Consider the following 25966-nt stretch of genomic DNA (forward strand, 5'->3'; position numbering starts at 1 on the left):
ACAAGAGCTATTGCACTAAACTGTATATGGCAGATCATAGCCTGTCAGAAGTCTGTGCAGCATGCTAGGAAATTATTACAGTGTTTGGAATATTAGGAAGAGGAAAAAGTATGTATTGGCATCTCATCCCTTTGTAGCTTATACACTGGAAAAATATTAACATTTGGTTTGCAACTTTCAAGGTGCAATTTTATTACATGGAGAAGTATATACAGTGCCTTGAAAAAGTATTCACACCCTTTGAAATTTTCCGCATTTTGACACGTTACAACCAAAGATGGAAATTAATTTTATGTGCTAGACCAAAACAAAGTGGCACAAAAAGTGGAAAGAAAATGATGAATGGTTTTAAAAATTTTTTTTTTACAAATAAATGTGTGAAAAGTGTTGCCTGCATTTATATTCAGCCCCCTTTTACTCTGATACCCCTATCCAACATCTAGTGGAACCAATTGCCTTGAAAAGTCATGTAATTAGTAAATAGAGTACACCTGTGTGTAATTTAATCTTAGTTTAAATACAGCTGTTCTGTGAAACCCTCAGAGGTTTGTTAGAGAACCTTAGTGGACAAACTGCATCATGAAGGCCAAGGAAATCACTAGACTGGTCAGAGATAATATTGTGGAGAAGTTTAAAGCAGGGTTGGGTCATAAAAAATATCCCAAGCTTTGAACATCTCACAGAACACTGTTCAATCCATCATCCGAAAATGGAAAGAGTATGGCACAACTACAAACCTACAAAGACATGGCCGCCCACCTGAACTGACAGGCCGGTCAAGGAGAGCATTAATTAGAGAAGCAGCCAAGAGGACCATGGTAACTCTGGAGGAGCTGCAGAGATCCACAGCTCAGGTGGAAGAATCTGTCCACAGGACAACCATTAGTCGTGCACTCCACAAATCTGGCCTTTATGGAAGAGTGGCAAGATGAAAGCCATAGTTGAAAAAAAGCCATAAAATAATTTTTTTGTAGAACGGCAACTTAATGCTTTTTTAGTGCCACATCCAATATTGAAGCTAAAAGCAAAACAACCCTAGCGGTGGACTTTTCAGGCATATACAGAGTAGAATAGTATTTTAATACAAATATATTTTATTAAATATATACATAAAAACATATTAATCATATAACATGTAACATCCGGAATGCATCTGTAGTGTTTAAAGTGGTTGTAAACCCTTACAACCAACTTTGACCTACAGGTAAGCCTAGATTAAGGTTTACCTGTAGGTCCAAGAGATATCTCCTAAACCTATACGGTTTAGGAGATATTTACCCGAAGACAGCCACCGCTGTCTACGGCGCATGCGCCGTAGACAGCGGCGCGCAGGCGCACTGGGCAGGCCTCAGATCGCGGCGATATGCCACGAGTGTCGGCTCCTGTGCACATGCGCGAAAGTGACGTCATCTCTGCTCCGGCGAATCACAGCGCCGGAGCAGCAAGACCTGGAAGTCACTCCGGGATCCATGGCAGCGGCAGACAGGAAGACGGAGGACCGCTCGGGGGCTTCGTTCTCAGGTAAGTTATTCATAATGAGCTAGTATGCAGCTCCATTATGCCTTTGCCTTGCAGGGTGTTTTTTTTATTTTTATTTTTTATTTTTTTTTAGCCTTTACTTCCTCTTTAACATCAATATATATATACAATAGTGTGAAATACTCTTGCACCCAACGCATTTCGAAGTGTGCGTATTTCCTTCCTCAGGGGTAAGTATAAGCAAGAGAAATTTCTATCCTAGAAAGATATAGGATAAGCATCTATGATATCACATATATATGCAATAATCTATAGCCAATTTTCACATTCTATACTTGCATGTTCGTAATGAGTTGCCGAAATTAGCATTCCGTGATATTCTAATTAAAAACAACACCAAAAAGGTAAGTCTGCCAGATAAATTCTCGACTCCAAAAAGCTCTTAGTATAGTTATTTTGGAAAACTTTTTATATCGATGCCTGATCAGAACTAAAGATGTTTGAAAAGTATATAATAATGATGGAAAAGAGAGACAAAAAGACTCTCATAACCCCCCCCAAAAAAGGAGAGAGGGTATAACGGCAGGGTATATTCTGAGGATTCACTGGGTCCAGTTGGCAGATCCCGTAAAACAATAAAAATATAACAAAATACTATGTTTTTTCTTATTATAACTACACAGAATTTGTTTTAGGGGTAATAATTGGGTATTAATCTCATATAAAGGCATTGAAAAAATACCTGAGAATACCCGTTGAGCAATCAATGAATGGTGATTGTACGATATAAAAAAATAAAATCAAAAGAATTAATCTAACATTTAAACAGACTGATTTAATTGTTAAATTATCCATATAGTACATTAATTTAGGCTAGGTTCACACTGCTGCGATGCGGGAACGCTGCGGATCCACTGCGGGTTCCCTCATCGCATGTCTCCCGGCGGCAGTTCACACTGCCCTATGCGAACTGCTGGAAGTGTCAGTTAAAAGTTAATGACATCTCCAAATCAGTTCGCATATCGCAGTGCGATCTGCAAGCTCGGACAGGAATCTGATCGCATGGTGTGAACACCAGATAAAAGATAAAAATAAATAAAGCATTAATATTAAATCTATAGACACGGATCAACGTTCAAAAGTAAGAAATAGATAAACAAGGGACCGTAATAAACAAAATTATGTCCCTAAATTATTGATGTATTTTACTAAGCAGCAATGAACAATTTTGGAAGCGAGAACCAGTGGCAGCAGATGTTCAATGGCATGACAGGGTTAGATAGCATGTTTCTACAAGACAAAGAATAACAAAAACTGACATAAACATGCAATACAGATTTTACAGACAATATATACATAATATGGTATATCAAACGTTTATGTCAAAAAGAATATTAATTTTAAAGTACAATATCAGTTTAACCTTTATAATCGTCACACCAAATTGATATGTGCACAATGTACATAGATCTTAATTGCTTTTGTGGATATATTAAACAGGTTGGTTAATAAGAATAGCGAGATTTTTTTGAAGATTATTTTTCCATTCCTCCCGGGGAGAAACCCTCAAGGAATGGTTTAAACAAAATTGTTTCATTTAAAGCGGAGGTCCACCCTAAAGTGGACCTCCGCTCATCGGAACCCTCCCCCCCTCCGGCGCCACAATTGGCACCTTTCAGGGGGGAGGGGGGTGCAGATACCTGTACAGTACAGGTATTCTGCACCCACTTCCGGGATAGCTCTCTACGGAAAGGGGCGTATATTACGCCCCTTTCCGCAAGTGCCTGCCCCTTTCCGCAAGTACCCCGCTGCCTGCTGGGAAACACACAGATCCCAGAGGCAGCGGGGACCGTCCTTATTGCGCAGCGCGATTCGCGCATGCGCAGTAGGGAACCGGGAAATGAAGCCGAAAGGCTCCATTTCCTGATTCCCATACCCAAGATGGCGGCGGCAGCACCCGACATACGATCTACAGATCGGCTTCGGGTGCCGACATCGTGGGCGCGCTGGACAGGTAAGTGTCACTATTTTTAAAGTCAGCAGCTGCAGTATTTGTAGCTGCTGGCTTTAAAAAAAAAAAAAAAACGCGGAGTCCCGGTGAACTCCCGCTTTAAGCCAGGAGGTTGTGTGGTTTTTAATCTATGGATCCATTGTGATTCCATTTGGAGGAGGACCTTATTACATTCCCTCATCTGGGACTTGGATGTATACGGTCCAGAATCTAGAAGCTTATTTTAGGAAATTTGCACTATTTTGGTGTGTTGGCCAACAGGAAGATCAGGGTCGCAAGTCTGCATGCTTCTTACATGTCTATACGCCAGTGGCGGCCGGTGAAGTTTTAAGATGGGGGGGGGCGCTAGACCATGCCCACCCTTTTGACCCCTCCCACTTCTCATAAGCCCCACCCCTTATAGAATCCACCAACTCCGTCCCCTATAGTACATCATATACCAGGCTGTACATTATACACAGGGCTCCTTACATCATATACCAGGCTCTAAATTATACACAGAGCTCTATACTTCATATACCAGGCTCTACATTATAGACAGGGCTCTGTACATCATATAGCAGGCTGTACGTTATACACCGAGCCCTGTACATAATATACCAGGCTCTGCATTATACACCGGGCTCAATACATCATATACCAGGCTATAAATTATACACAGAGCTCTATACTTCATATACCAGGCTCTGCATTATACACCGAGCTCTGTACATCATATACCAGGCTCTGCATTATACACCGTGCTCTGTACATCATATACCAGGCTGCCCATTCTACACCGGGCTCTGTACATCATATACCAGGCTGTACATTATACACCGGGCTCTGTACATCATATACCAGGCTCTAATGACGCATCAATATGTCTGACGGCCCAGCCACACCCTTTTTTTTTGTGACTGCCTGGAGGGGGGGGGGGGCGGTGCCCAGGCACCCCCTATGGACGGGCCGCCGCTGCTATATGCCCTTCTCCAAAATTCCAATTTTGTTTTAACGATGTAGAAGCATGTACACTCACACATAAAAGCATATATATTACCCCGTAAGTTCTGCAGTTAGCAAAGTGTTTGGATGGAAGATCTGACCGTTGGGAAGAATGTTTTTTTTTTTTGTTTTTTTTTGGGTGAGCTTGAATTTGCGGTAATTTGCGTAATGTCCCTCACATGAAAGTTCCTCTATATTTACCATTGGTTTTTCATTTGTCTCTCCTCTAAATTTGCTACTAACAATCCTGTCCCTAAGGAATGTAGCTTGTTTAAAGGTAAACAGTGGTTTGGGTGGGACAAATTGTCCCAATAATGGATCAAGCTGAAGCATATGTCAGTATTTATCTATAATGGCTTTGCTGATTACTATATTTAGTGATGATTCTAGTAACATTAGCATCATTTTTAGGTTTTTGGGAATAAAGTAAATTTTGCCTTGATTGCAGGGATGCCTGTTTAAAAGATTGCTTCAAAAAAGCATGGGAATAGCCTTGTAGTAATAATCTTTCACGTAGCTTATTTGCTTATATCTTGTAAATGGCATCATCTGTACAATTTCGCCTTACCCTGAGGTATTTGCTATATGGAGTAGAATCCATGAGAGGTTTGGGATGGAAGCTGGTGGCATGTAAAATCGCATTACCCAATGTGGGTTTCCTACAGAGTTTACTGAGAAGAACCCCCCCCCCCCCCCCTCTCAGTAAACTCTCTAGGAAAACCACATTGGGTAATGCGATTTTACATGCCACCAGCTTCCCTCCCAAACCTCTCATGGATTCTATTCCATAATGTATATTATGACAGACTTGCAGTGCATCCAGGAAGTATTCACAGCACTTGACTTTTGCCACATTTTCTTATGCTACAGCCTTATTCCAGAATGGATTCAATCAATTTTCATCAAAATTCTACAAACAATACCCCATAATAACAACGTGAAAGAGGTTTGTTTGAAAACGGAAAAAAACACATGTACATAAGTATTTACAGCCTTTTCAATAACACTCAAAATTGAGCTCAGGTGCCTCCTGTTTCCACTGATCATCCTTGAAATGTTTCTACAACTTGATTGGAGTTCACCTGTGGTAAATTCAGTTGATTGGACATGATTTGGAAAGGCACACACCTGTCTATATAAGGTCCCACAATTAACAGTGCATGTCGGAGCACAAACCAAGCCATGAAGTCCAAGGAATTGTCTGTAGACCCCTGAGACAAGATTGTATTGAGTCACAGATCTGAGGAAGGGTACAGAAACATGTCTACAGCTTTGAAGGTTCCAATGAGCACAGTGGTCTCCATCAGCTGTAAATGGAAGAACTTTGTAACCACCAGGAATCTTCCTAGAGCGGACCGCCCGGTTAAACTGAGCGATTGGGGGGAGGAGGACCTTAGTCAGAGAGGTGACCAACAACCCAATGGTCACTCTTACAGAGCTCCAGCATTTCTCTGTGGAGAGAGGAGAACCTTCCAAAAGAACAGCTATCTCTGCAGCACTCCACTAATCAGGCCTGTATAGTAGAGTGACGAATGGTATTCACTCCTCAGTAAAATGCACATGACAGCCTGCCTGGAGTTTGCCAAAAGGTACCTGAATGGCAAGCGTCAGGTCTAGAGGAAACCAGGCATTGCTCATCACCTGACCAATACCATCCCTACAATGAAGCATGGTGGTGGCAGCATCATGCTATGGATGTTTTTCAGCAGCAGGAACTGGGAGACTAGTCAGGATCGAGGGAAAGATGAATGCAGCAATGTACAGAGACATCCTTGAGGAAAATCTGCTCCAGAGCACGCTGGACCTTAAACTGAGGCGAAGGTTCATCTCCCAACCGTACAATGACCCTAAGCACGCAGCAAAGAAAATAAAGGCGTGGCTATGAGACAATTCTGAATCTCCCTGAGTGGCCCAGCCAGAGCCCAGACTTGAACCCGATTGAACATCTCTGGAGAGATCTGAAAATGGCTGTGCACCGTGGCCCCCCCTATCCAACCTGTTTGAGCTTGAGAGGTCCTGCAAAGAATAAAGGGAGAAACTGCCCAAAAATAGGTGTGCCAAGCTGGTAGCATCATACTCAAAAAGACTTTTAACTGTAATTGGTGCCAAAGGTGCTTCAACAAAGTATTGCGCCAAGGCTGTGAATACTTACTGTATGTACATCTGATTTTTTTTTTTTATAAATTTGCATAGTTTTTAAACAAACTTCATTCACATTGTCATTATGGAGTATTGTTTGTAGAATTTTTGAGCAAAATAATTTAACCACTTGCCGACCGCCGCACGACGATGTACGTCGACAGAATGGCACGGGCAGGCATATGGGCGTACCTGTACGTCCCTGCCTTCCCGCGGGTTGGGGGCCCGATCGGGCCCCCCCCCGGTGCCTGCGGCGGTCGGTATTCGTTCGGGAGGGATCCGGGATGAGGGGGCGGCCATTCATTCATGGCCACCCCCTCGCGATCGCTCCCGACGAATGGAAATGCTCCGTGACATCACTTCCTCTCCTGTAATGTAAACACAGGAGAGGAAGTGATGTAATCTCTCCTCCGTGTCGGTATTTTTCGTTCCGGCACCGAGGAGAGAGGATCGGTGAGTTGCACCAACACGACACTACACAGTAGAACATGCCAGGCACACTCACTCCCCCCCTTCACCCCCCCCAATTACCCCTGCCCCCCCAGTCACAGTGACACCAATTGCATTTTTTTTTTTTTTTTTGCATTGGTGTCATTTGTGACTGTAATAACTGTTAGGGCAGTTAGGGTTAGCCCCCTTTAGTTCTAATGTACCCCCCTAACCCCCCCAATAAAGGTTTAACCCCGTGATCACCCCCCGTCGCCAGTGTCACTAAGGCTGGGTTCACATTACAGTGGTTTATGAGAACGGATGTGATTTGCACCGCACTGCAGTGCAAATCACATCCGATCTCTGTGCGATTCGAGTTCAGCCATACAGATAGTATGGCTGAATTCGCGCCGCACCCGCCGCAAATTCGCACGGGACCCTTTTTTTGGTCCGCAGCAGAATCGGATCGCATGGGTGTTCACACCATGCGATCCGAGTTTGCAGATCGCACTGCGATATGCGAACTGATCTGGGGGTGTCATTAACATTTCACTGACACTCCCAGGAGTTTGCATAGGGCAGTGTGAACTGCCGCCGGGAGGCATGCGATGCGGGAACCCGCTGCGGATTCGTGGCATTCCTGCATCGCTCCAGTGTGAACCCAGCCTAATAAGCGATCATTTTTCTAATCGCTGTATTAGTGTCACAGGTGACGCTAGTTAGGCAGGTAGGTATTTAGGTTCGCCGCAGCTTTTTATAGCGCCAGGGACCCCCATATACTACCGCATAAAGCCCCCTGATTGCCCCCTAGTTAACCCTTTCACCAGTGATCACCATATAACTGTTACAGGTGACGCTGGTTGGTTAGTTATTTTTTTATAGTTTCAGGGCACCCGCCATTTATTACCTAGTCTCACTAGTGTACCCCTAAATTTAGGGGTGTCTACTTTCCAAAATGGGGTCATTTGGGGGGGTTTGTGCCATCTTGGCGTTTTATGGCCTTCAAAACTGTAACGCCCTTAGAAAGCCTGAAGGCGGTGCTTGGTTTTCGGGGCCCCGTACGCGGCTAGGCTCCCAAAAAGTCCCACATATGTGGTATCCCCGTACTCAGGAGAAGCAGCAGAATTTATTTTGGGGTGTCATTTCACATATGCCCATGGCATGCGTGAGCAATATATCATTTAGTGACAACTTTGTGAAAAAAATAAATAAAAGAAAAGTTTGTAATTTTCCCGCAACTTGTGGCAAAATATAAAATATTCCATGGACTCAACATGCCTCTCAGCAAATAGCTTGGGGTGTCTACTTTCTAAAATGGGGTCATTTGTGGGGGTTTTGTGCCATCTTGGCATTTTATGGCCTTCAAAACTGTAATAGGTAGTGAGGAGTGAAGTCAAATATTTAGGCCCTTAGAAAACCTGAAGGCGGTTCTTGGCTTTCGGGGCCCCGTGCGCGGCTAGGCTCCCAAAAAATCCCACACATGTGGTATCCCCGTACTCTGGAGAAGCAGCAGAATTTATTTTGGGGTGTCATTTCACATATGCCCATAGCAGGTGTGAGCAATATATCATTTAGTGACAACTTTGTGTAAAAAAAAAAATAATTTTTTTTTTGTCATTATTCAATCGCTTGAGGCAAAAAAATAAAATATTCAATGGGCTCAACATGCCACTTATCAATTTCCTTAGGGGGTCTACTTTCCAAAATGGGGTCATTTGGGGGGGTTTTGTACTGCCCTGCTATTTTAGCACCTCAAGAAATGAGATAGGCAGTCGTAAACTAAAAGCTGCGTAAATTCCAGAAAACGTACCTTAGTTTGTAGATGTGACAACTTTTGCGCAAACCAATAAATATACAGTTATTGACTTTTTTTTTTACCAAAGACATGTGGCTGAATACATTTTGGCCTAAATGTATGACTAAAATTGAGTTTATTGGATTTTTCTAATAACAAAAAGTAGAAAATATCATTTTTTTTCAAAATTTGTGGTCTTTTTACGTTTATATCGCAAAAAATAAAAATCGCAGAGGCAATCAAATACCATCAAAAGAAAGCTCTATTTGTGGGAAGAAAAGGACGCAAATTTTATTTGGGTACAACATTGCATGACCGCGCAATTACCAGTTAAAGCAGCGCAGTGCCAAATTGTAAAAAGACCTCTGGTCATTGACCAGCAAAATGGTCCGGTCTGAAAGTGGTTAAACCATTTTGGAATAAGGCTGTAACATAACAAAATGTGGAAAAAGGGAAGCGTTATGAATACTTTCCGGATGCACTGTACCTGTCAAACTGAGTCCTCCAGCTCTGTGCTGTCACTGCTCCTACTGGTCCCAGGTGCTTTCATCTCCTGGTCTTCCTTGGGGTTTTGTCTCTTTGGCCACTTGAATGGCCCTGGGTACAATGACGTCACGTCGTATTATCGTGGCACACAGCGGGTGCCATAAATGTGATCTTGTCTGCGCAAATGTGGCTCCAATCACATTAACGCTGACTGGTATGGGAAGGTATATATGACAGAAAAGACCACTAAGGTCTTCTCTGTTATTAACCACCTCCCGCGCGCCCTATAGCCGAATGACGGCCGTAGAGCAGGCGGGTTCCTTCGAGTGGCCGTCCCTGGACGTCCTTGTGTTTACTTCCGCAATGCGCGCCGCCGAAGTTTTGTATTCACCGTGTCTCCCGGAGACAGGCAAACATAGATCGCCGTGAACGGCCAATCAAAGCGGCCGTTCACAGCGCGATCGCAGCTGCCAATGGGAGATGATCTCAAATGTAAACATATGAGATCATCTCCCATTGCCGTGTCTCTCCCTCCTCACACAGAGACAGCGTGTGAGGAGAGAGAGGATCTGTGAGTGATATATTGTATACTGTGACTAACATTGTCAGCCCCAGTGCCATCTGTCAGCCCAGTGCCCTCTGCCAGTAGTGCCAGTGCCACCTGTCAGCTCCAGTGCCGTCAGCCCCAGTGCCGCCAGTGCCACCTGCCAGTGCCATCCGTCAGCCCCAGTGCCGTCAGCCCCAGTGCCTCAGCCCCAGTGGCGCCAGTGCCACGTGCCAGTGCCACCTGCCAGCGCCAGTGCCATCCGTCAGCCCCAGTGCCGTCAGCCCCAGTTTTCTTTATTTATGTATATGTATGTGTGTGTGTGTGTGTGTGTGTATATATGTGTGTATATATATATATATATGTGTATATATATATAATATATATTAGATATATAATATTGCCTATATATATATATATATATATATATATATATATATATATATATATATATATATATATATATATATAATATTACAGTGTTTTTTTTGAGTACTATAAAGAATAATTCCAGGTATGGGTATTCTATACATGGTTAAATTGAGCCCGCTTGTACCAATATAATGTATGCATATACCGTACCTGACTGATTACTCTGGAAGCTGAAAATCCCTGAACCAGACACTGCTACCGGTCCTGACTCTCCACCTTGGCCAGTCAAAGAATGCTTTGCGTTTATTTAGAAAATGCGATGCATTCTTTGAATGGGGCCTGTGCTCAGCAGCCGACCTCCTGTGTTCTGAATACAGAAGGCCAGACACTTAGCACAGGACCCATATGTAATTGGACATCGCTGGAGTAGCAATTACTACTTGAGGGATTTCCAGCTTTTAGGGGCTCTGGTCAGGTATTGTATATGCATAGTTACATTGGTCCAAGCTGGCCATACCTGAAGGTAATATTACATTTATATATTTTATTAGTCCTGACAATAAGAAAATCAAAGCATGAGCTAAGGTTCGTGCCAAACTCCAGTCTACCCAAACCCTGTGCGTCAATGATGTCCCCGCCATCCCTGCCCTTTTATTACGCGTGACGTTGGGGTGCGGAATTCTATGGCTGCAGCTGATTGGGATGGCAGCTTGCTGTCATGTGACAGTTTCCTGCTGGCTAAGGCTGATTTTGGTTTGGTGTGAACCTCGGCTCATTCTTCAAATAATGAAAATACACTTTTCTTAGGCTATAAAGTAGTGAAAATAAAGTCCCCTATATTTTTATATTAGTACTCCAACTGTGTATTAAGCCCTTTGCCTTTGTTATGCATGCAATGTGGAGCACCTTCAGAGCAGGAAGTACGTTTTTATGCTGGATAGTCCATGAGCTCATCAGCTTGGCAAGTGTATGTATAAGCTCCTCTCCATGTCTGACCTTAGCACGGCTTTTTATATTTAAGGCTACTTTCACGCTCAAGGCGTTTTAGCACTAAAAATAGCGCCTGAAAACCGCCTCCCATACCACCCCAGTGTGAAAGCCCGAGTACTCTCACACTGGGGCGGTGCGCTTGTGGGACGTTACAAAAAGTCCTGCAAGCAGCATCTTTGGGTCGGTTTGGGAACGCTGTATACAGCACTCCTAAACCGCCCCTGCCCATTGGGATGCATGGGCAGCACTTACGACGCATCTGAAAAGTGCTTTGGAAGTGCCGCAACACGGGTGATTTTAACCCTTTCTTTTTACCGCTAGCAAGGGTTAAATGCGCCCCACTAGTGGCTGAAAAGCGGCGCTAAAATGAGCGGGGCTTTACCGCTAACGCGGCATGGCTACAGTGTGAAAGTAGCTTTAGAAGTGATGTTAATATAAATTCAGCCTATAGGATGACCATAGAATAGAACATGTTGAATACTAAAGCACAGCAGCATATTTTTGTTTACAGGTATAAACACCATTACAAGGCGTAATACAACTTGAATCACTAGAGAAGACAAAAATGTTTTGGCTTGTAAAGATTTTTTTTTCCTAGCAAAAGTAAAATGTATACTAAAACCATTCATTTACTATTCAGTCTAGCAGCTAATTGATGTTGCATGTGAGTAATTATGTTTATGGTAAAATCAACTGAGCTAGTATGAATCGGTTCTTTGTTTCTCAGTTTTGTAGGAAACACGGAGATTGATTTGGAAATAAAGAGATATTTTTGCCGAGCTGGAGTAAAGAGTATCCAGGTAAATATTCATTCATCAAGAAATTAGGCTAGAGTTGCATTGTGATGTAAAGGCATGTTTAATTAAGAAACTTTTTAAAATTCATGGTTGATTTTAACCAGTTCCTGACCGGCTCATGTACTTTTACTGCGGATACGTGGTTCCCGGGAGCGATCGCCGCCAGCCACGCGCGATCACGTGCACAAGAGCCAGCACGGGGATTTGTGTGTGTGTGTGTGTGTGTAAGCACACAAATCCCTGTTCTGTCAGGGGAGACATATCGTTTGTTCCCACTTGCCCCCCACCTGCTATAGATGGAGCGATTTTTGGTTGCAGGAAAGAAAATCACTCGATTCCCCCATCAAAAAAGTCAGTGTTAATGGGGAAATCCCTCAGGCAGAGCTATTGTGTGTTCTCCCGAGCGGGGAGCAGGCGAAGGCTTGGCACAAGGAGCCGTCCCTGCTAGGAGAACACAGTGATTATTGCTAGTGGCTATAGCTGCTGGCAATAATTGCATGGAAGATCTGACATACTGGTTGTACCAAAGCTGATTGATCTATCAACTTGGGTACACTCAGCCTGTCCATACATGGGTTGAACGGTCTATAGCCGGCTTTACTCTTCCTGCTCCAATTTAATAAATAATCCATTCTTTGAAACTTCCTCATCTATTTTATGAAGGCGTATCCCAAAGTAGGACTAGATTATTCTGGACCGGAATATAGCCGGGTATACACAGACTGAAAATCGTCTGGTTCAGCAGAAACAGGGCAACTTTTGGTCCATGTGTAGTGTTGTCTGTTCAGCACAAGCCAATATAACGATTAGCTTCTGTCAATCGGTTGTGCTGGAAAACCATCATTCAATCAGCTCTTGCAGCCATTGACTGGTGTATTCCAATGAGGGGGGATAACCCCTGTCACAATACAATAGCATGCCAGGGGAGATCCCTGCTTTACACATCATTTGTGTTGATGCAGGTATCTTTTTTTTTTTTTTTTTGGTTGAAAAATAATTGAACATGTATACCCTGCTTTAGTCTAAAAGCAAAAATAAACTATAAAAAAAAAACACTTAACAGGATTTTTATGACAGAAGAGACCCTATTGATCATAAGCCCTTCTCACTGCCTGTCGGTATTTATTTACACCGAGCCACGCATGCTCAGCTCAGGGTACGTTTACGGCACCGTTCTGTACTGTGATGATGTGATTCCTGTGCGCGTGCACAGGAGTGACCTCATAGCGGCCAGTCAATCAAGCTTTGTTCGCAACCTAGCTTTGCTGCATCATTGGCGTCATACATTGGATTTGTCCTTGCCCCATACCCTTATCTGACCCTTTTGGTTCTACATTTCTGGCTTTTTGTTTGTGATGTAGGAATTTGATTTCCACCACATATTTTTACATATGAATAATACAGCTACCTAGCAGGTTTAACTGGGAGGAATTGTAATTCATGTAACAAGAATCGAACTAGACTTGCCTTGTGACTTTTAGTACTGATTACTGGAACTAAGCCAAGGAGGGGAGGTTAGTAGAGTATGTTGAAACCTAAGGATAGGGTGCAAGTAGCCTCTTGGCATTCACCATGTATTGGCAGCAACAAGCCAGGAGAATACAGAAAAAGATAGAAATGTGCAAAAAGCCTTGTAGAGCTTAACTTTTTTTTTTTCCTTTTAATAAACTTTATTTTTTTTATTTTTTTTAAAGTACGTAGCACTTCTTTTCATATGGGAATGTGTAGGCCAGAAAGCACAAATGGTTCTCTGTAATGTTATTTGCTCATTTTTCAGCTTCATGGTACACTGAGAGTCATTCTGGAACCGTTGATTGGAGACATCCCAATAATTGGAGCATTGTCCATATTTTTCTTGAAGAAACCGGTGAGTCAGAAGTGGCTTGTATTACATTACCCTCCAGCTATTCCCTCCTGTTCCATAAAGGCTCCTCCAGACAGGAGATCACATATCACCGCACCTCCTCCCAGTAGTAGCTGGCCTGCACTCTTATGTTCTGCACTTATAGATGCTAATGTCTTCACATGACTACAGTGCAGAAAAGAGAAATTCACATTATTTTACTACAGGAAGTAAGCAGAGGATTTAAACAAGTACAGCCTTTTCTAATTCACTGAATCTCAATATGATGCTTTGTGTTTTCTCTTACCTCGTGCAATATACAGTACATATTTGCTTGCCTTTCATAGCTGCATTTCAACAAAGAGAGAGCAAATATTTCAATCCGTAGCAAATTGTTACTACTCTACTCTGCTCAAATCTGAAATGCAAACTTGCTGTCAGAATGGCGTTTATATTTCTTTACTATTGGGCTGATGTAAGTACAATTTGTTGCCAAAAGCAACCATCAACACCCAACTGTCATTTCTGCAGTGCAGGTTTTAAAAAAACAAGAAAAAAACATATTTCCTATGGAAGACTTTTATATTTATATACATATATATATATATATATATATATATATATATATATATATATATATATATATATATATATATTAGACCTATACATATGTGTCCATATGTACAGTTGTGCTTATAAGTTTATATACCCTGGCAGAATTTGTTTTCTTGGCCATTTTTCTGAGAATATGAATATCACAAAAACATTTTCCACTCATGGTTGGTGGTTGGCTGAAGCCATTTATTATCATTCATCTGTGTTTACTCTTTTTTAAATCATAATGGTAACCTAAACTACCCAAATGACCCTGATCAAAAGTTTACATGCCCTTGTGATTTTGGCCTGATAACATGCACACAAGTTGGCACAAAGGGGTTTGAATGGCTATTAAAGGTAACCATCCTCCCCTGTCATCTGTTTGCTTGTAAATAATGTGCATGTATAAAAGGTCAATGCGTTTCTGGACTCCTGAGAGACCCTTGCATCTTTCATCCAGTGCTGCACTGATGTTTCTGGATTCTGAATCATGGGGAAAGGAAAAGAATTGTCAAAGGATCTGCGGGAAAGGGTAGTTGAACTGTATAAAACAGGAAAGGGATATAAAAAGATATCCATGGAATTGAGAATGCCAATCAGCAGTGTTCAAACTCTAATCAAGAAGTGGAAAATGAGGGGTTCTGTTGAAACTAGGGATGCACTGAATGGGTTTTTTGGTGCCGAAACCGATACCGAAAATGAAAAATACACTAGGCCGAAAACCGAAACCGATACCGAAACAGCACCGATACCGAAAATGACTGTTTTAAAAAAATATTTTTATACAGGAGGTGGTCAGAGACTGGGGACATGGTACAGGAGGTGGTCAGAGACTGGGGACATGGTACAGGAGGTGGTCAGAGACTGGGGACATGGTACAGGAGGTGGTCAGAGACTGGGGACATGGTACAGGAGGTGGTCAGAGACTGGGGACATGGTACAGGAGGTGGTCAGAGACTGGGGACATGGTACAGGAGGTGGTCAGAGACTGGGGACATGGTACAGGAGGTGGTCAGAGACTGCATGCATGGTTCAGGAGGTGGTCAGAGACTGCATGCATGGTACAGGAGGTGGTCAGAGACTGCATGCATGGTTCAGGAGGTGGTCAGAGACTGCATGCATGGTACAGGAGGTGGTCAGAGACTGGGGACACGGTACAGGAGATGGTCAGAGACTGGGGACACGGTACAGGAGATGGTCAGAGACTGGGGACACGGTACAGGAGATGGTCAGAGACTGGGGACACGGTACAGGAGATGGTCAGAGACTGGGGACACGGTACAGGAGATGGTCAGAGACTGGGGACACGGTACATGAGATGGTCAGAGACTGGGGACACGGTACAGGAGATGGTCAGAGACTGGGGACGTGGTACAGGAGATGGTCAGACTGGGGACATGGTACAGAAGATGGTCAGAGAACGTGGTACAGGAGGCATCCCCCATTGCAGGCCAGTGTCCCCCATTGCAGCCAGTGTGCCTGTGCCCCATTGCAGCCAGTGTGCCAGTGTCCCATTGCAGCCAGTGTGCCAGTGTCCCATTGCAGCCAGTGTGCCAGTGTCCCATTGCAGCCAGTGTGCCAGTGTCCCATTGCAGCCAGTGTCCCATTGCAGCCAGTGTCCCATTGCAGCCAGTGTGCCAGTGTCCCATTGCAGCCAGTGTGCCCCATTTTGCAGCCAGTGTGCCCCATTTTGCAGCAAGTGTGCCCCATTTTGCAGCCAAGTGTGCCCCATTTTGCAGCCAAGTGTGCCCCATTTTGCAGCCAAGTGTGCCCCATTTTGCAGCCAAGTGTGTGTCCCCCTTTGCAGCCAAGTGTGTGTCCCCCTTTGCAGCCAAGTGTGTGTGTCCCCCTTTGCAGCCAAGTGTGTGTGTCCCCCTTTGCAGTCAAGTGTGTGTGTCCCCCTTTGCAGCCAAGTGTGTGTGTCCCCCTTTGCAGCCAAGTGTGTGTGTCCCCCTTTGCAGCCAAGTGTGTGTGTGTCCCCCTTTGCAGCCAAGTGTGTGTGTGTCCCCCTTTGCAGCCAAGTGTGTGTGTGTCCCCCTTTGCAGCCAAGTGTGTGTGTGTCCCCCTTTGCAGCCAAGTGTGTGTGTGTCCCCCTTTGCAGCCAAGTGTGTGTGTGTCCCCCTTTGCAGCCAAGTGTGTGTGTGTCCCCCTTTGCAGCCAAGTGTGTGTGTGTCCCCCTTTGCAGCCAAGTGTGTGTGTGTCCCCCTTTGCAGCCAAGTGTGTGTGTGTCCCCCTTTGCAGCCAAGTGTGTGTGTGTCCCCCTTTGCAGCCAAGTGTGTGTGTGTCCCCCTTTGCAGCCAAGTGTGTGTGTGTCCCCCTTTGCAGCCAAGTGTGTGTGTGTCCCCCTTTGCAGCCAAGTGTGTGTGTGTCCCCCTTTGCAGCCAAGTGTGTGTGTGTCCCCCTTTGCAGCCAAGTGTGTGTGTGTCCCCCTTTGCAGCCAAGTGTGTGTGTGTCCCCCTTTGCAGCCAAGTGTGTGTGTGTCCCCCTTTGCAGCCAAGTGTGTGTGTGTCCCCCTTTGCAGCCAAGTGTGTGTGTGTCCCCCTTTGCAGCCAAGTGTGTGTGTGTCCCCCTTTGCAGCCAAGTGTGTGTGTGTCCCCCTTTGCAGCCAAGTGTGTGTGTGTCCCCCTTTGCAGCCAAGTGTGTGTGTGTCCCCCTTTGCAGCCAAGTGTGTGTGTGTCCCCCTTTGCAGCCAAGTGTGTGTGTGTCCCCCTTTGCAGCCAAGTGTGTGTGTGTCCCCCTTTGCAGCCAAGTGTGTGTGTGTCCCCCTTTGCAGCCAAGTGTGTGTGTGTCCCCCTTTGCAGCCAAGTGTGTGTGTGTCCCCCTTTGCAGCCAAGTGTGTGTGTGTCCCCCTTTGCAGCCAAGTGTGTGTGTGTCCCCCTTTGCAGCAAAGTGTGTGTGTGTCCCCCTTTGCAGCCAAGTGTGTGTGTGTCCCCCTTTGCAGCCAAGTGTGTGTGTGTCCCCCATTGCAGCCAAGTGTGTGTGTCCCCCATTGCAGCCAGCCTGTTGCCTGTGCAGGGAAGAGAGCCGCCTCCGTCGCCTGTTTGATCACAGCGCCGGGAACATCACAGCTTTCATTTCAATAGCTGTGTGTTCCCGGCCGCGCGCCGTCACACACAGCCCCTCCCCCTTGTCCGGGCACTTTGATAGACAGATCATCCGTCCAATCCTGCGGATGATCTGTCTATCTAAGTGTCCGGACAAGGGGGAGGGGCTGTGTGTGACGGCGCGCGGCCGGGAACACACAGCTATTGAAATGAAAGCTGTGATGTTCCCGGCGCTGTGATCAAACAGGCGGCGGAGGCGGCTCTCCTGCGCTATGCACCCCCCATGATGGGCGTCACCAGGGGCGGGGGCGGAGCCCTGCCCCCACCCAGGCCATGCCCCATTTTCGGCTCCATTATCGGCCGTTTTTCTCTTTCAGCAAAATGCCGAAAAGGGCATTTTCGGCCGATATGTTTCGGCGGCCGAAATTTCGGTGCATCACTAGTTGAAACCAAACCACGGTCAGGTAGACCAACTAAAATTTCAGCCACTGCCAGGAAAATTGTTCGGGATGCAAAGAAAAACCCACATATAACTTCAGGTGAAATACAGGGCTCTCTGAAAATGTGGTGTGGATGTTTCAAGATGCACAATAAGGAAGCGCTTGAAGAAAGATGGGCTGCATGGTCGAGTCGCCAAAAAGAAAGCCATTACTACACAAATGCCACAAAGTATCCCGCTTATAATATGCCAAACAGCACAGAGACGAGCCTTAAACCTTCTGGCACAAAGTCATTTGGAGTGATGAGACCAAAATTGAGCTTTTTGGCCACAACCATAAACACTACATTTGATGAGGAGTCAACAAGGCCTATGATGAAAGGTACACCATTCCTACTGTGAAACACAGAGGTGGATCGCTGATGTTTTGGGGATGTGTGAGCTACAAAAGGCACAGGAGAAATCTGGTCAAAATTGTTGGCAAGATGAATGCAGTATGTTATCAAAAAATACTGAAGGAACATTTGCATTTATCAGCCAGAAAGCTGCCCATGGAACGTACTTGGACATTCAATAATCCAAAATACAAAGCCAGGGTTGACCTGCCATTGGCTACAGCAGAATGACATGAAGGTTCTGGAGTGGCCATCTCAGTCCCCTGACCTCAATATCATTGAGCCACTCTGGGGGGGCTCTAAAACATGCAGTTCATGCAACACAGCCCAAGAATTTACAAGAATTGGAGGCTTTTTGCCAAGAGGAATGGGCAGCTTTACCATTTGAGAAGATAAAGGGCCTCATCCACAAATACCTCAAAAGACTTCAAGCCGTCATTGATCTTAAAGGGGGCAATACACGGTATTAAGAACCGGGGTGTGTAAACTTTTGATCAGGGTCATTTGTGTAGTTTCTGTTGCCATTATGATTTAAAGAGTAAACAGTTGATTGATAATAAATGGCTTCAGCCAAACACTAACCACGAGTGAAAGAAAAGTTTTTGTGTTATCATTCATATTCTCTAAAAATGGAAATCATAAAAATCATAAGAAATCATAAATTCTGCCAGGGTGTGTAAACTTATGAGCACAAGTGTATATGGGTTTCCTGTCTTTCATATGTGCAAGTACGTATGTGATACATGTCTTTTTAGCTCCTAAAGGTATTTTTCAATCACAATTGAAAATCAAGTCTTAAAATGCAGGCAACAGAACCTACCTGCCCCCTCCCTTTTCCCCCCTATCATAAATGTAATGCAGCAGTTCTTTTGTCAGATCTGATGATCGGGAACCATTTTTGTTTACATGTTTGTAATACAGGATGAGTGTAACTAAATGCAGCCACCATAGTCTTTATGCTAGTTCTCATTGAGGCCTAATCTAACAGTGTTGTAGTAATAAGATGTTTCTCATAGCTGTCAGTCACATTGAGAGATGCTTTTGAGGTCTGAAGTGGATTGCTGATACAACAAGCAGAGAGATTGAAAGGTAATTACCCAGTACAGAATTCAGAAAGAAGTCCCATACCTATCATGCAAGACACAGAGCAGTGTCAGCAGCTCTCAGCTCTGCAGTGCTTTCTGCTAAAGATATTTAAAGGAACTTCACTTAGAATAATTTTGTCCTTTGTGGATACCCCTCTGCAACCTTGCTTTGAAATTGTTTAGCAAGCTGTTTAATACTACTTTTTTGTTTTAGATTTTAGAGTAAGGGAAGGTTTTAACACCTGTTTTTTGCAATATGTGTCCCATTGGAGAGATTTCCCTTTACTTCCTGTCTCGTAGCCAAAACAGGAAGTGAGAAGAAATCCCTCCAGTGAGGCAATCACTGGTTGTCCCCAAGGTTATGAAACCTTTTGTCCCCATTGGAAGATTTTCCCTCTGTTCCTATTTTGGTAACAACCCAAGATGTGGTATTTTCTTTCAATTTCACTCTTGGTGATAATTATAAACAGATCAAATAGAGAGGGTGAATCTCCCTAAACAGGCCACAGACAGAAATAAAAACCCGATAGGTGTTATAGTCTCTTTCCACTCTATCCAAAACGGAAGAAATTTTTTTTTGCCTTTTAGTTATACTTTAACTGCTTAAGGACTGCCTCCTGCACATATACGTCGGCAGAATAGCACGGCTGGGCACAATCACTTACCTGTACATGGCTCTTTAAGTGCCCAGCCGTGGGTTGGGAGTGCACTGCCGGCGGTGCGCTCCCGACCCGGTCCTGAGCTCCGTGGCCGTGGGACCAGCAGACCCAATCGCCACTAGTGTCCCGCGTTCCGGTCACAGAGCTGAAGATCGAGGAGAGGTCTGTGTAAACAAACCTCTCCCCGTGCTTCCTACTGTGGCTGTCACCGATCGTCTGTTCCCTGTTATAGGGAAAGACGATCAGTGACGTCACATGCCAGGCCACACTCCCTACAATAAAAAAAAAAAACACCTAACGTCACACATAACCCCTCCTTGTCCCCTAGTGGTTAACTCCTTCGCTGCCAGTGTCATTTACACAGGAATCAGTGCATTTAAATAGCACTGATTGCTGTATAAATGACAATGGTCCCAAAAATGTCCGATGTGTCCGCCATAATGTCGCAGTCACAATAAAAATCGCTGATCGCCGCCATTACTAATTAAAAAAACTATTAATAAAAATGCAATAAAACTATCCCCTATTTTGTAAACGCTATAACTTATTTTTGGTAAAAAAAAAAATGTAAAAGAATACGTATCAACCTAAACTGAGGGAAAAAAATGTTTCTTTATATATTTTTTGGGGATATTTATTATAGCAAAAAGTAAAAAATATTGCATTTTTTTCAAAATTGTCGCTCTATTTTTTGTTTATAGCGCAAAAAAAAAAAACGCAGAGGTGATCAAATACCACCAAAAGAAAGCTATATTTGTGGGAAAAAAAGGACGCCAATTTTGTTTGGGAGCCACGTTGCATGACCGCGCAATTGTCAGTTAAAGCGAAGCAGTGCTGAATCGCAAAAAGGGGCTTGGTCCTTTGGCTGCAAATTGGTCCGGGGCTTAAGTGGTTAAAGCATATCTAAACTCCAAAACAAAATGTTATTTATTGTAGCTTACCAGTCCTCAGATGTGGCTACATTTGTTTTCTTTCTTCAGGCTTTTGTGTTGCAGGAAAGAAATTTGCACGATTCCCTCATAAACACAGACAGTGCTAACGGGAATCCGTCATTGAAGCCATTCCTGCTGGGAGATGACAGTGATTACTGCTATAGCAGCCGCTTGTATTAATCAGAAGCAAATCCGGCAGGCTGGTTGTGCCAAAATTGATCAATCAACTTGGTACATTCAGCCTGCCCGTTAACAGTTCAAATCTCGGCCGGTTCCTGCTGAACTGGGCCGAGACTTGAACGGTGTATGATTGGCCTTAAGCTCACTTACTCTTATGCCACGTACACACGATCGGACTTACCGGCGGACCAGAGTCCGTTGGACAATTTGATTGATTGTGTGTGGGCTCCAGGGGACTTTTTCTTCCCATAAGTCCAGCGGACCTTGAAATAAGACTGGCTTCAAATTTGTCTGCCAAACTCGGCTTTTAGCGGACAATCGGTTCGTCTGTGTGCTAGTCCGACGGACTAAAACCGATGCTAGGGCAGCTATTGGCTACTGGCTATGAACTTCCTTATTCTACATCATCACGTTCGAATCCATCGGACTTTTGGAGTGATCGTGTGTGGCCAAGTCCTTTGGTTTGAAAGTCCGGCGGGCCTCAGCTGCAAAGTCTATCAGATTGTGCGCCGGACCAAGTCCGTCAAAGTCCGGTCGTGTGTACGCGGCATTAGTGTCAAGATACCAGAAACAAGATAGGACCACAGAACCCCATCCTCTCCTTTTTTTTTTTTTTTTTCTCTTTCAATCTTTATATTTTATTTTACTAGAAATGGAGATACCAGTTACAATACAAAAAGTGCATAAACCGATACCCATCAAATGTGCAAAAACTGTGGGTTAGAAATAACAATGGTTCAGTATACAGACCAAGTGCTAGTATTCAGTTAGTGATAGCAATTGTTGTAGAGAGGACTCTGCAAGATGTTGAGGCACAAATTTACAATATATTACCAAAAGTATTGGGATGCCTGCCATTACTGAACTTTAATGGCATCCCAGTCTTAGCCCGTAGGGTTTAACATTGAGTTGGCCCACCCTTTACAGCTATAACAGCTTCAACTCTTCCGGGTAGGCTGTCCACAAGGTTTAGGAGTGTGTCTATGGGAATGTTTAACCATTCTTCCAGAGGCGCATTTGTGAGGTCAGGCACTGATGTGGACAAGAAGGCCTGGCTCTCGCAGTCCCTGCTCTAATTCATCCCAACGGTGTTCTATCGGTTTGCTGTCAGGACTCTGTGCAGGCCAGTCAAGTTCCTCCAACCCAAACTCACTCATCCATGTCTTCAAGTACCTTGCTTTGTGCACTGGTCAAAATCATTTGGTGGAGGTGGATTATGGTGTGGGGTTTGTTTTTCAGGGGTTGGGCTTGGCCCCTTAGTTCCTGTGAAGGGAACTCTTAAGACTTCAGCATACCAAGACATTTTGGACAGATTCATGCTCCTAACTTTGTGGGAACAGTTTGGGGATGGCCCCTTCCTCTTTTAACATGAGTGCAAACCAGTGCACAAAGCAAGGTCCATAAAGACATGGATGATAGAGTTTGAAGTTTAGAAGAGTCAAAGCTGTTACAGCTGCAAAGGGTGGGCCAACTCAATATTAAACCCTACAGACTAAGACGGGGATGACATTTAAGTTCATGTGCATGTACCAGACCCCTCTCCCCCTTTATGTCACTATGAAGAGGACGTGTCACCTGCACAACACTATCACATAGGGGGTTTTCAGCACATTTTTCCATTTTTAATTTTTTTAGCACATTTTTTTATTTATTTTTTTACACAATTTTAGTGTATGTTTTGGAAAACGAAAAAAAAAAAATGTATAGCACATCTCTTCCCCTCCCTCACCTCTACAGCATTGAAGGAATGTGTTCTGTAGTCTAGGAGGTAGAATTGGACAGGGCTAACTACACTTCTTGGGATTTTGATGCTACAAAGGAACTGTTGTAAGCTCATTGGAAGCTCACTGATTTCTGCCATATTAAGCATTTTTGAGAAACTGAAAACTTGGGGAAATGTACATGTATGTTAGAAGTCCTTATGTTTTTTTTTTTTGCTCAGATATACATTTTTAAATTATTATTTTTGTCTACCAATAACATTTCACATAAATGCAATGCCTGGAAAGTCTGTTAGGCCATTCATTTTTTAAACAGGATTAAAATATAAAGCTTGTCCTTTCTTGTGCATGGCAGTGGAATCCTCTGGCTTCACGGCTAGGATGGGATTTTTGTCCTTCTCATATTTTCCAGAGCAGAATAATTGGCAGTCGTCCTACTTGTTGTCCCTGGAGTGTTTGCAGGACCACTCCAGCCATTTAAGGCAATGTTGACTAATTTAATAATTATGTACATTCTTATCAAATGCGTCTCAGTAAACCCAGGGACTTGGTGTTTAGAAGTATCGTAGTGACCGTTAAGAGTCATTTGGCATCTGGTTGCATTGTGTAGCGCTGTACTAGGAGAGAGGAGAGATATAAGTTACTAGTGTAGATTAAAAGCTTAATTTCTTAGGAAAGCAGCATGGCTTTGTATGGAGATGGGCTTGTGCTCCTTAGCAGAGGAGGGTTGCAGCCAGTTCATTCAGCAGATTTGAGTTGCAGTGAAAATGTGAGTAACTCTTGCAAAACCTACAGGAATCAATAGGAATATTCAGTTTGTTTCTGGTACAAACAGAAAGCGCTGATCTTTTTATGGTAATGAAAGCAAGAAAAAGAAAACAGTAATGCAGTAAAGAATTTATTAACAATTTAGGTAGGTGCTAGTCCTGTCAATTGGCAGAGGAAAAGTACTGCATTGCATATTGGGATACTGTATAAAAGCCCAGGGTACATGTGCTCAGAGTTAGTTGAGCAAGAAGATTTTTTCCTCCATACATGTGGCTGTATAGTTAAAGTAGTGTGACTGCTTCCACACATAATCCAGTGAGGCCAAGTGAGAGTTGTCCTCATCCACTGTCAATAGTTCAAGTTGGAGTATCCCACTAATTCCTTCTCCCATCCAAGTTTCAAATAAAATATAAAAACACAAAATACCCTGGCCTGGTCATTGATTAACGAGCAAGCGGGAGTAAGGGTGGGGCAAGTGGAAACACCTAGCAACCAAATGGAAAACCTTAGCAACCAGCTGCGGGTAACCAGGAAGATGCCTATGAAGCCAATACTCTACCTATACCTACAGGGACAGCACTACATGTATTTTTACATATTTCTTCTGTCTTGATTTTTGCAATACCTTTTGTAATACCCCGTATACCAGTGTTCAGCTTTGGAAAGGAGGGGCAGCGCTAACTTTTCCATTGGAAGGGAGTCTAGAGATTACCTCAGTATTCTGTAGCTGCTCTTTCACTATCCAATCATAGCTTGAATAAAATATACTACTCTGATGCAAATGGAGAAACTAATGAAATGTCCTGGACCTGGCTAAAATGTCTTTCAGGGATGTCTGAATTAAAAAAAGCTGGCTTAATGGCCTAGAAATCTTTTTGGCTTGTTATGCCCCTTTCACACGTGCGGACCGTTCGTTTGATCAGATAAGCAAGTTGTTTTTTTTAAAGACAAAACAGATGACGTTTTCATCAGTTCTTCATCAGTTTATCATATGTTTACCATCTGTTTTTCGTCAGTTTTTACATCCACTACCAATGCAAAAACAGACCATTTGCCAGTTTACATCGTTTTTTCAATCGATCAGTTTTTTAACAGAACAAAAATATGGCTTTAATCCATTTAAAAGAAACGGATGTTGACGGATGCAGATGTAAAAGGATGATCATCTGTTTACATCCATTTTTCCATGGAGATGCATTGATGTCAGTTTTTCAACCGTTAACGGATGGATGAAAAACGGTCCGCATGTGTGAAAGGGGCTTATAGTATGTAAACATGCTTGCCGCTTGTGTATTATGCTTTGAAGTACAGCTGTACTTTTGGACTAAAGTTACCTACATACCTTCTCCGACTATGTGTAATACCTAAACAGCCTTTAGACTGTGACCTGACCTGAGCCACACGTACAGCTGCCCGTTGCAGTGTTTAGGTCTGTTGTCTCCCTGAGAACCTATTCTGCAGTGCCAGCGTATGGCTACAATCCCTGTAAAGATAAAAAAAAGCCCAATAAAGTGTGTCCCTCTCTCATGTAGATACAGAATATGTATACATATATATGCACATTTAATTTAGTTATCATTCATCCAAGTCATGGTATAGTTAGAAGAAGTTAGTCACGTTCATTGGGGCATGTTGTGCAATGATGTTTTTCCATGCCGCTTCTTAGTCCGGCCATACACGGTTAAAACCATTAATGGACAGGCTGATTGTGCCAAGTCGATCGATCAACCATCTTGGGTACAACCAGCCTGCCAGCCTTCTTACAATTATCACTAGTGGTTGCTGCAGCCACTAGCAATAATCACGGCCATCTCCTGGCGGGGACGTCGTCACCCACCCCCTGTGTTGATGGGGGAATCTTGCAAATTTCTTTCCTGCAATTTTTGCAGGAAAGAAATTTGCACCATGTATGGGATGCCTTACGTTCTAATGGGTGTCAGGAACATACCACAGAATTTATATCCACACGGGGTAGTACAGTTGCCTTAATCCAGCTCCCATGGAATGTGGCAAGTCAGATATTGATTGTCCAAAATAGGATGGAAGCTGTGAAAGTTATGAAACCATCCTATTTTAGCTACATAATCCCATCCATGGCATCGGAAAGTCTGCATAGGTGGTAACCTCTAAAGACCATTGCTTGAACTCTGTTACATGTAACGCTTCTATATAGATAGGGTGCCCTTAGTTGGCAACGCAGAGGACCGTATTCAGAACCCTAAAAATTTGTCAACGAGATACATAAATTGACATTTGAGCCAGAACATACAGTGTTAT

At 43.7% G+C, this 25966-nt stretch overlaps 1 protein-coding gene across 3 annotated transcripts in view; it reads left to right on the top strand.

The window, feature by feature from the left end:
• The window catches only part of ESYT2 (extended synaptotagmin 2), a 209245-nt gene that overhangs the window by 99480 nt on the left and 83799 nt on the right, over positions 1–25966 (top strand). For all 3 annotated transcript variants that reach the window (XM_077491138.1, XM_077491139.1, XM_077491140.1), the window contains exons 5-6: positions 11957–12029; positions 13804–13893. In XM_077491138.1, the coding sequence (XP_077347264.1) occupies positions 11957–12029; positions 13804–13893 (163 nt within the window). The remainder of the gene's footprint in view (positions 1–11956; positions 12030–13803; positions 13894–25966) is intronic.

This window comes from Lithobates pipiens, unplaced genomic scaffold (assembly GCF_037356315.1).
Source record: "Lithobates pipiens isolate NorthernLeopardFrog02 unplaced genomic scaffold, aLitPip1_a1.2 Scaffold_19, whole genome shotgun sequence".
NCBI lineage: Eukaryota > Metazoa > Chordata > Amphibia > Anura > Ranidae > Lithobates > Lithobates pipiens.